General features: G+C 42.7%; 1 protein-coding gene across 1 annotated transcript in view; it reads right to left on the bottom strand.

Annotated features, from left to right (window-relative positions):
* Positions 1–802: 802 nt before the first annotated feature.
* The window catches only part of LOC122798839 (mucin-3A-like), a 101,643-nt gene continuing 90,011 nt past the window's right edge, over positions 803–12,434 (bottom strand). The window contains exon 4 of the mRNA XM_044067962.1: positions 803–922. Within this exon, the coding sequence (XP_043923897.1) occupies positions 803–922 (120 nt within the window). The remainder of the gene's footprint in view (positions 923–12,434) is intronic.

Here is a 12,434-nt window from a genome sequence, read left to right as displayed (position 1 = left end):
ATAGTCTGCCTACTCTTTATTCCTTTGTCCAGTTCCTTCCACTTCAGCATGCATGCCATATGCTCTGGTGCTTGGTCATGGCTGTGCAAAGCTTTGGACATCTCTCTTCATGCTTTGTAACCACCTGACCTGAAAAGATGGTTAGAATGTCCAAACAATTTGCATGCAAAGCAAAACAGTGCATCCTTTGAGACTGAATATGTCAGCCAAGTGCATTTTGCTCTCTCTCCATTAGGCAGCACATGGAAATAATTGTCTGATGTAAATCTTCTTTTCTGCTCATTCACTGGAAACTGTGGTAACACCACTTGCACAGATCCATGCTGAATGGCAGCTACTCTAAACTCATCCCTTATCAAGTTTGGCCAAGTCCCTAGACCCTCAAAAGATGTACCTGACACTCCCTGCAAGTCATAGGCCACATCTGTCACTATGGAAGTATGGGCTCCTTCTGTATCAAAGTCGGGTGATCCAGGAAACACCTATACAGTTGAATCTGCATTTGCTGACATGCTTTCACCCATGGTAATGGCTGTAGGTTCATAGGAGGTAGCCTGTGGTGTAGCCGCAAGAGAGTGGTCACTTTTTATTGACAGGATGCTGGCTTCACAGTGGTCAGACTGTAATGCAGAACCATTGTGTTGTCCTGAAGGCAGACGTTTTCCTGACTCTCCCCTCTCTGATGACGCGCAGAAACATTTCATAATGGAGCCCTGTCTCCTGAGGGCAGACGTTTTCCTGCCTCTCCCCTCTCTGATGACGCGCAGAAACATTTCATAATGGAGCCGGTCTCTTCACACCCTCATTCCTCTGCTGCTGAATCTTCTCTTTGCTGCTCCTGACAAATACGTATCTTCATCGCTAACTGGGAATGGAGGTAAAGCCGAATTACTACACATGCAGACAGAGTCCTTTTGTCATACTGTTAGGAAAAATGCACTGCAGGCAGAAAGACTGAAGAATGACATACCAGTTGGCACAAAAAAGTAATGAGAAAGGCCACGTTGCAGTTTTATGTTAAATACCTAACACTACAGGTGAACTTGAGCTTTTTCCACACAATTCTTCTCCTTTCATCCCCACCAAACATGTGCCGAGGCCCCAAATGATGCAAAAGATTGATATTACAAGCTCTCTGGAACAGACTAAAGTCTGAAAGAACTAATGACTAGGAGAGGCACAAGTTTGAAGGGGAACACACCAAACTGAGGCAAGACAAATGTTACGGTACAGTGAAAGACTACACATGCCCACTACCTCTCAATCTCTTAGCAGACTTGAACTAACCAAAATCATTGGTTGAACAAAGGAGTGAAATCATAGATTTGCTAGAAAACCTCATTTGTGAGGTATGTAGAAGTGAAACACACATTGGGAGACATTCGCACAATCCCTGTTAGCACAGGATCTGTGTACAAAAGCATAAAGCCAGGGAATGTACCATGCATTACGTGGAGGGTATGAAACATGAAGTCCATTTCTGCTAGTAGCCTCAGCCCTCTGCATTGTGCTAAGCAATAATTTTGAGAGAGAACAGGCCAAAAACCAAAAACATCTGGACACACTCTCGCAGGCCCCATCAACCTCACAATCCTTCTACATAATTCAGACAGCCAAAAATAACTGCAGAAGAAGGCGTAAAATCATGGATAGTTTAAAACATTAACTTAGCTAGCAGAGCACTGTTTGCAGTAGTATGCATTAAAGACATCAGTACTTTCTGCGGAATTCTCACCCCCCCCCCCGCAGCCTCTGCACAATAATCCTGGATAAAGTGAAAACCAAAAACATAGGAGTAGCATTAACAATGTGCTTATATAGTGCGTGGCCCCACATTAAAAAATCCCAGGCAAACACTGCAACATTTTCACAGCCACTAACTACTCTCCTACCATTAGGCTTCTTATACAATGTACGGGCCCCATCAACCTCCAAATAGCATAATTTAAACAGCCAAAAATAACCGCAGAACAAGCTGTAACATCAGGGATAGCTAAACAGTACTATAAACCTAGACAGCAGAACAGTGTTTGGATCATGCATTACGATATCAGTACATTCTGGAGAATTCTTACCCCCCCCACCCCGAGTCTCGGCACAATTTTGGATAAAATGAAAACAAAAATGTGTAGCATTAACAATGCGCTTATACAGTCCTTGACCCCCCCCCCATTAAAAAAAAACTCCAGGGAAACAGTGGACACTGCAACATTCTCACAGGCCCTAACCACACTACCAAACTTTCAATACAATAACTATGGACAATGAAAAAAAATTGAAGTCATTGCAACAAGGCATATCAAGGACATTAGACAGTATTATAAACATAGATGGCAGAACAGTGTTTGCATTACTATGCATTAAGATATCAGTACATTCTGCGGAATTCTCACCCCCCCAGTCTCTGCACAATTTTGGATGAAGTGAAAACAAGCGTAGCATTAACAATGTGCTTATACAGTATGTGGCCCCACATAAAAAAAATTCCAGGCAAACATTGAAAACTGCAACATTCACAGACACTAATTATCATCCCAACATGGGCCATTTTAAACAATGTACGGGCCTCATCAACCTCCAAATAGCTTAATTCAAACAGCCAAATATAACTGTAGAACTAGCTGTAACATCAGGGATAGCTAAACAGTACTATAAACCTAGACAGCAGAACAGTGTTTGCATTAGCACACATTAAGATATCAGGCCCCATCAACCTCCAAATAGCATACTTCGAACAGCCACAAATAACTGCAGAACAAGCTATAACATCAGGGATATTTAAACAGTACTATAAACCTAGACAGCAGAACAGTGTTTGCATTAGCATGCATTAAGAAATTAGTACATTCTGGGGAATTCTCACCCCCCCCCCCCCCACAGCTGATTCACAATAATCCCGGATAAAGTGAAAACCAGTATTGGTGGATTTTTCATGTAAAATAGTGCAGGTATTCATGTACAGCTTTTTTTTTCTTACCCCCCCCCCAGTCTCTATACAATTTTGGATGAAGTGAAAACAAGTGTAGCATTAACAATGTGCTTATACAGTATGTGGTGCCACATTAAAAAAATTCCAGGTAAACACTGAACACTGCAACATTCACAGCCACTAATTACCCTCTCAACATTAGCCATTTTAAACAATGTACGGGCCCCATCAGCCTCCAAATAGCATAATTCAAACAGCCAAATATAACTGCAGAACTAGCTGTAACATCAGGGATAGTTAAACAGTACTATAAACCTGGACAGCAGAACAGTGTTTGTATTAGCATGCATTAAGAAATTAATACATTCTGCGGAATTCTCACCCCCCCACAGCTGATGCACAATAATCCTGGATAAAGTAAAAACCAAAAACATAGGTGTAGCAGTAACAATGTGCTTATACAGTACATGACCCCCATTAAAAAAACTCCAGGCAAACATTGAACACTGCAATATTCTCACAGGCCCTAACTACACTCCCAAACTTTCAACACATTATCTACGGACAACGAAAAAATTGCAGTTATTGCATCGAGTATAACATTGCGGTTATACACAATAGTAGCATAACAGGGTTTGCATTAGTATACACTCAAAACATCTATGCCTTCGGCAACATTCTCACAATTGCTAACTACCCTCCCAACATTAGGCATTTTATGCAATGTACAGGCCTCATCAACCTCCTAACCTCTCAGCATAATTCAAACAGCCAAAAAACTGCAGAACAAGGTGTAACATCATGGATAGTGTAAAACAGTACTATAAACCTAGATAGCAGAACAGTGTTTGACAAACTGCTACCCAACAGGTCATAAACAGCCATAAAATGTCTCCAGGATCCACCTCCCTCTACTTCCACTAACATTAGGAGTCTCACAAAGCTCCATCCTTGGTCCACTTCAGTTTAGTGGATTTATTATCAACCTCAATACTGCCACCTCCCTAGCACTCACAATCCAATATGCTGACATCGATCTACCATGCAATAGGTCATGTCCCAACCCAGGCTGAAATAAGCTAATCTTCACCACTTACCCCATACGCCTAAGACTATTGACTTAGACAGCATCTCACAAGACTGCCCACCTATCTCTGCTCCTGCCAACTACAATATCCTTCTCCGTCCCATTATTTACCCCCCTGCTTTTCATCACCCCTATTCCTTTCCCTCTACCTTTTACATATACAGCATAGATACTGCCAAAAACATAACGAGCCAACTCTACGTCTTGCCCCAAATAACTAACTTACACACTCTCCTAACCAACAGGCAATCAAAATTAAATGTATATTACATTTCACTTTCCCTTATATTGTTCCTCGTACAAACAGATAAACCAAACTTATTTTACATATTTCTAGCACTTGTGTACTAAGATAAGGTTTTCTCCCTGGGCCTCCACTGAAAATGGGTTCAATCCGAGTCAGACTATCCAGTAAACAAATGTAAAGTAAGTAAAGAAAAACTGGTATAACCACAGCCCCTCACCCACAAATCCCCTTAGCACAACATGTCGCTACACAAAAGTAAAATAAAACTGGTATAACCACAGCCCCTCACCCACAAATCCCCTTAGCACAACACGTCACTCCACAAAAGTAAAATAAAACTGGTACAACCACAGCCCCTCACCCCCCATCCTCTTAGCACAAGAACTCTACATAAAAGTAAATTAAAACTGGTAAAACCAGTCCCCACCTCCCCAATCCTCATAGCACAAGAACACCACACAAGTGAAATAAACTGGTAAAACCACAGCCCCTTATCCCCCATCCTCTTAGCAGAAAAACTCTACACAAAACCAAAATAAAACTGGTACAACCACAACTCTCCCATCCTCTTAGCACAAAAACTCTACACAAAACCAAAATAAAACTAGTAGAACCACAGCCCTCACCCTCCCAAACCTCTTAGCACAAAAACTTTACACAAAACCAAAATAAAACAAATACAACCACAGCCCCAAAATAAAATTGGTACAACTACAGCCCTCACCCCCCAAACCTCTTAGCACAAAAAATCTACACAAAACCAAAATAAAACTAGTACAACTACAGCCTTCAGCCCCCCCAAACCTCTTAGCACAAGAAATATGCACTAAAAACAATCACCCCCCACAAAAACTAAAGTTTAAACTAAACCCCAAAACTTCCCTTTTATGCTATCTACAGACGGCTGCTTCCAATACTCTGCTCTCTCTTCATGACTGAAGGCTCACCTGCTCTCCTTCCCTTCCTCAGAGTCAGACCTCTCAGTCCTTTTGAAATTGCCCTTAAAAGGACAGTTTTTTCAGACCTTTTGAGAAATTGCCCTTAGAAGGACAGTTGAAAAAAGGGGTCCAAGTCTAATCTAACGACCATGACCGCTCCAAAGGCTTGAATCCAACGGTGATCCATTTTCCGATGTAGTCCATCCTCACGCTGGTCCAAACCCGGCTTGATCGCTGCACTCTGATGCTACTAAGGAACACTACTCTGTTTAAAACAAGAGCACGCTGGTCCAAACCCGGCTCGATCTCTGCACTCTGCTGCTGCTAAGGAACACTCCTCTGTTTAAAAACAAGAGAAGTGATCCTTATTCTGATCCATTCTCTGATGTAGTCCATCCTCATGCTGGTCTAAACCCCGCTCGATCGCTGCACTCTGCTGCTGCTAAGGAACACTCCTCTGTTTAAAAACAAGAGAAGTGATCCTTATTCTTATCCATTCTCTGATGTAGTCCATCCTCATGCTGGTCCAAACCCCGCTCGATCGCTGCACTCTGCTGCTGCTAAGGAACACTCCTCTGTTTAAAAACAAGAGAAGTGATCCTTATTAGCTGCAGGCGCCTTTTTAAAGGCAGTTTGTACAGGAAGTGATTTGCAAGTACCAATCACCAAATTAGTTTGCAGGCTGCTGCAACCAATCAGATCCCTTGTTTCAGTGAGTGGACCTCATTGAGTGCAGCTTGCCAGCGAATCAAAAAAAAAAAAAACGTCCACTTGCCCGTTCCTGGCTGCTGTGCATCCCTGGCTGCGAGTGTGTTCTTCGCTCTCTTGCCCTGAATCTCCCCCTGTGTTTTTGCCTGGGTGGATACTGGACCCAACCAAAGCTGTACTCCCTATTGCTATAGCAATAAATACCCTGTGCTGCTTCAACTTCCTTGAGGATAACGCTCCCGAGAGGCTCTCTAAAAGATCTCAAGAAACTCTCTTGCCCTGAATCTCCCCCTGTGTTTTTGCCTGGGTGGATACTGGACCCAACCAAAGCTGTACTCCCTATTGCTATAGCAATAAATACCCTGTGCTGCTTCAACTTCCTTGAGGATAACGCTCCCGAGAGGCTCTCTAAAAGATCTCAAGAAACTCTCTTGCCCTGAATCTCCCCCTGTGTTTTTGCCTGGGTGGATACTGGACCCAACCAAAGCTGTACTCCCTATTGCTATAGCAATAAATACCCTGTGCTGCTTCAACTTCCTTGAGGATAACGCTCCCGAGAGGCTCTCTAAAAGATCTCAAGAAAGTATGTGTTTTTGCCAAGCCTGAAACTCCTGTAATCCTACTAGCTGAAGTCATATTCTCCCTGTCTGGAGTGCCAGCAGTCTAACCCCCCCCCAACTCTACTCCTTGTCCTCCATACCTCACTCTTTTCCCTGTACTGTTGCTCCCTTCTCCCCTCATCTTCCTAGCCCTATTTTATTTTTTATCCCCTGGTGAGTAAATAGCTTCTATCCACTAGAGGATATCCCTTGATAATAGACTTATACTGATCTTGACATTCTCGCCTTCAGACTCATAATTCTCACATCTCAGTCCCTCACTCTTTCTCCTGATACTTTTAGTCCACTTCCCCTACCATATCTAGGCCCTCTCCACTTACCCCTCTACTACTTACCCTTCTTGAACACTGCTCTACTGATAGTTTTTCGCTCCTCTTCTGCTCCACTGGGCTCTACTGCCCTATAACTTCCCTGCACTCTACTTCCATAACTGGACTCTACTACCCTATAGCTTCCCTCCACTCTACTTCCATAACACCCTTCTTTTGTCCCTCATCACTTACTTACTCTAGTTTCACTCCATTTCCTTTCCTCCCTTTTCTCTCCCTCCTATCTATCTTTCACTTCCTGCCCACTTATCTGTGCTCTTCTATTACATCTTTACCATACGATCTCCTTGTGTGTCCCTCTCTTCTCTCCCCCACCCTCACCCTCTCTATTACATATCCTGTTCTTTCCTCACTCCTTTCCTTTCCTTGCCTCTGCACTTGCTCTCCCCTCACTCCGAGGCTTGTTTCATTCAAAGGCTACTACATCACCCCCCCCCAATCTTGTAGTCGCATTTCTCGTCCTCCCTGCTCCCGCCAGTTTTCACTCCCGCCCCTCCCCCATCTGAAGTTATAAAGTCCCTCCCTACTCCTGGGCGCCATTTTTAAACTTGCCCGTTCCTGGCTGCTGTGCATCCCTGGCTGCGAGTGTGTTCTTCGGTAGGTTGGACTGTGCATATTTTGTGCTATTGTATTCTCTATTTTATTATATCTCAGCACCACTGTTGTACTTTCTCTCTCATTAACTTGATAAGCTAGAATTTTGCAGCATGCGTTTTTGTTGTTCTGTTCGTTGTGATATGGCTGCGAAGGGTAGTTACTAAATGTACTTGATAGCGACTACTACGCTAGCCCAAGTGATACACTAGCCTCTCGCAATTTGTGTAGTTTCCTTATTGTTATGTTTACTGTACTGGAAGGCTGGGAAGCTTAACTACTGTATGGTTGTAATAACGACGCTGGCCTTGTTGATACGCGAGCCTCTCGCAATTAGTACTGTTTAATTTTGCTCTGATTATTCTATCGGAAGGCTGTGGAGTTTACCATTTAAATGTTTTTGATTATCGGAAGGCTGTGGAGTTTACCATTTAAGTGTTTTTTTGATAGCGACGCTAGCCTCTCGCATGTAGTTCAGTTAATCTGTCGCTCTCCTACTTAAGTGAAGGCTGTGTAGTTACCTATTGAATGATCTCAATAGCGACTACATTCCTATGCAGGTGCTATGTTCTAATTTTGATCGACAACTATTAAACTATGCTTTACCAATTATTTTTCGACCTTAGACATATGAACACACTTGCTCGCTGAAATTAGCTTCAGAGTGTAGCGCACTTCCCTCTTGTCGGAAGAATAGTAGAAATAAATCATATGAAGTTGTGGGGTATTTGATACACCTTTTACATGATAGAATCAGCTCATATAGAAAATGCTACTTTTTCTTTCAATAGTTATGGTTTCCATATTGTGCTAAGAGTATATTGACCCAACAGTGAAGTACTACTGACTCACTTGGGGCACTGACATGGTACAGTTTATAAACACTGTTCGTGGTTTAGCTGTTACATGTTTTCTGACTCTAACAGGTTCTCTGTTTGTATGAGAAACCAACATAGGTAGTGGTTTATCTACCGGCGATAGCCTTTTTAGCAATGAGTTACCTCACACGTGTAAAACGCAGTTAAGAGGTACATAGCTTTTAACCTTGTCTGCTTATAACCCCAATATTACCTGACTCCCTCTGCATATGTTTTGTTTTTTATTCTACTGTTATATATGCTGCATAATGAACAATGTTACTTTGCAATGTGCGTGATTAAATGTTCAGGTTGTTTCCTGTGAATAACTTGTATGCTCTAGTCATACCTCCTCATTTAAACAGTAGTAGTTGATAAGTGTATTTTTATCTGCTCTAGTCATACCTCCTTATTTAAACAGTAGTAATTGATAAGTGTATTTTTATCTGCCACTAACTGACTTCTACCTTCTCTCCTGTCCTCCAGCTCTCTTGCCCTGAATCTCCCCCTGTGTTTTTGCCTGGGTGGATACTGGACCCAACCAAAGCTGTACTCCCTATTGCTATAGCAATAAATACCCTGTGCTGCTTCAACTTCCTTGAGGATAACGCTCCCGAGAGGCTCTCTAAAAGATCTCAAGAAAGTATGTGTTTTTGCCAAGCCTGAAACTCCTGTAATCCTACTAGCTGAAGTCATATTCTCCCTGTCTGGAGTGCCAGCAGCCTAACCCCCCCCCCCCAACTCTACTCCCTGTCCTCCATACCTCAATCTTTTCCCTGTACTGTTGCTCCCTTCTCCCCTCATCTTCCTAGCCCTATTTTATTTTTTATCCCCTGGTGAGTAAATAGCTTCTATCCACTAGAGGATATCCCTTGATAATAGACTTATACTGATCTTGACATTCTCTCCTTCAGACTCATAATTCTCACATCTCAGTCCCTCACTCTTTCTCCTGATACTTTTAGTCCACTTTCCCTACCATATCTAGGCCCTCTCCACTTACCCCTCTACTACTTACCCTTCTTGAACACTGCTCTACTGATAGTTTTTCACTCCTCTTCTGCTCCACTGGGCTCTACTTCCCTATAACTTCCCTGCACTCTACTTCCATAACTGGACTCTACTACCCTATAGCTTCCCTCCACTCTACTTCCATAACACCCTTCTTTTGTCCCTCATCACTTACTTACTCTAGTTTCACTCCATTTCCTTTCCTCCCTTTTCTCTCCCTCCTATCTATCTTTCCCTTCCTGCCCACTTATCTGTGCTCTTCTATTACATCTTTACCATACGATCTCCTTGTGTGTCCCTCTCTTCTCTCCCCCACCCTCACCCTCTCTATTACATATCCTGTTCTTTCCTCACTCCTTTCCTTTCCTTGCCTCTGCACTTGCTCTCCCCTCACTCCGAGGCTTGTTTCATTCAAAGGCTACTACATCGCCCCCCCCCAATCTTGTAGTCGCATTTCTCGTCCTCCCTGCTCCCGCCAGTTTTCACTCCCGCCCCTCCCCCATCTGAAGTTATAAAGTCCCTCCCTACTCCTGGGCGCCATTTTTAAACTTGCCCGTTCCTGGCTGCTGTGCATCCCTGGCTGCGAGTGTGTTCTTCGGTAGGTTGGACTGTGCATATTTTGTGCTATTGTATTCTCTATTTTATTATATCTCAGCACCACTGTTGTACTTTCTCTCTCATTAACTTGATAAGCTAGTATTTTGCAGCATGCGTTTTTGTTGTTCTGTTCGTTGTGATATGGCTGCGAAGGGTAGTTACTAAATGTACTTGATAGCGACTACTACTCTAGCCCAAGTGATACACTAGCCTCTCGCAATTTGTGTAGTTTCCTTATTGTTATGTTTGCTGTACTGGAAGGCTGGGAAGCTTAACTACTGTATGGTTGTAATAACGACGCTGGCCCTGTTGATACGCGAGCCTCTCGCAATTAGTACTGTTTAATTTTGCTCTGATTATTCTATCGGAAGTCTGTGGAGTTTACCATTTAAATGTTTTTGATTATCGGAAGGCTGTGGAGTTTACCATTTAAATGTTTTTTGATAGCGATGTTAGCCTCTCGCATGTAGTTCAGTTAATCTGTCGCTCTCCTACTTAAGTGAAGGCTGTGTGGTTACCTATTGAATGATCTCAATAGCGACTACATTCCTATGCAGGTGCTATGTTTTAATTTTGATCTACAACTATTAAACTATGCTTTACCAATTATTTTTCGACCTTAGACATATGAACACACTTGCTCGCTGAATTTAGCTTCAGAGTGTAGCGCACTTCCCTCTTGTCGGAAGAATAGTAGAAATAAATCATATGAAGTTGTGGGGTATTTGATACACCTTTTACATGATAGAATCAGCTCATATAGAAAATGCTACTTTTTCTTTCAATAGTTATGGTTTCCATATTGTGCTAAGAGTATATTGACCCAACAGTGAAGTACTACTGACTCACTTGGGGCACTGACATGGTACAGTTTATAAACACTGTTCGTGGTTTAGCTGTTACATGTTTTCTGACTCTAACAGGTTCTCTGTTTGTATGAGAAACCAACATAGGTAGTGTTTTATCTACCGGAGATAGCCTTTTTTAGCAATGAGTTACCTCACACGTGTAAAACGCAGTTAAGAGGTACATAGCTTTTAACCTTGTCTGCTTATAACCCCAATATTACCTGACTCCCTCTGCATATGTTTTGTTTTTTATTCTATTGTTATATATGCTGCATAATGAACAATGTTACTTTGCAATGTGCGTAATTAGATGTTCAGGTTGTTTCCTGTGAATAACTTGTATGCTCTAGTCATACCTCCTCATTTAAACAGTAGCAGTTGATAAGTGTATTTTTATCTGCTCTAGTCATACCTCCTTATTTAAACAGTAGTAATTGATAAGTGTATTTTTATCTGCCACTAACTGACTTCTACCTTCTCTCCTGTCCTCCAGCTCTCTTGCCCTGAATCTCCCCCTGTGTTTTTGCCTGGGTGGATACTGGACCCAATCAAAGCTGTACTCCCTATTGCTATAGCAATAAATACCCTGTGCTGCTTCAACTTCCTTGAGGATAACGCTCCCGAGAGGCTCTCTAAAAGATCTCAAGAAAGTATGTGTTTTTGCCAAGCCTGAAACTCCTGTAATCCTACTAGCTGAAGTCATATTCTCCCTGTCTGGAGTGCCAGCAGCCTAACCCCCCCAACTCTATTCCTTGTCCTCCATACCTCACTCTTTTCCCTGTACTGTTGCTCCCTTCTCCCCTCATCTTCCTATCCCTATTTTATTTTTTATCCCCTGGTGAGTAAATAGCTTCTATCCACTAGAGGATATCCCTTGATAATAGACTTATACTGATCTTGACATTCTCTCCTTCAGACTCATAATTCTCACATCTCAGTCCCTCACTCTTTCTCCTGATACTTTTAGTCCACTTTCCCTACCATATCTAGGCCCTCTCCACTTACCCCTCTACTGTTTACCCTTCTTGAACACTGCTCTACTGATAGTTTTTCGCTCCTCTTCTGCTCCACTGGGCTCTACCCGCTCCGTTCGCCCTTCGGGCTCACTCCGCTCCCCTACCCTGCCCCCAAATCTCACCCGCCCCCAGCACCTCTACCCTTATCCCTCTATAAACCACACCCACTGCTACTCTACTCCAATCACTAACATACATCTAGGCACACCCTCCTTTTTTCCCGCCAAAACCAGCCTTCATACAAACCCCTATCATCATCTTTCCTGACCTAATACCACTCCTTCCCACACTCACACCACCCCCCCCATATATAGTACAACTCTCCACATACTTATAATAGATAGGAAATCTACCTGCTGCTCTATACTTAGTGTCCTCTATACACCATATAACTCTACTCACTACTATTATTCTGTCATCTCTTTCCCAACATGCCTTCAAAACTCTGTCTCATCCCCCTTTTTCTTTTATTTCTCCTCTCTTCATTCTATTGCCACCATCTCTCCCAATCCACTTTTCCCCTACACTCCCAACACTTTCACATAACTAATTATCAGAACTCACCTCTCTCACATTCATACTCTATTATTTCCTCCTTTTTGTATCCCTCTAACACTCTCCTTCTGTTCCAATACAAACTCTTCTCCTACCAT

This window comes from Protopterus annectens, chromosome 3.part1 (assembly GCF_019279795.1).
Source record: "Protopterus annectens isolate FY-2018-M chromosome 3.part1, PAN1.0, whole genome shotgun sequence".
Lineage (NCBI taxonomy): Eukaryota > Metazoa > Chordata > Ceratodontiformes > Protopteridae > Protopterus > Protopterus annectens.
This window is presented reverse-complemented; position numbering and strand designations above follow the sequence as displayed.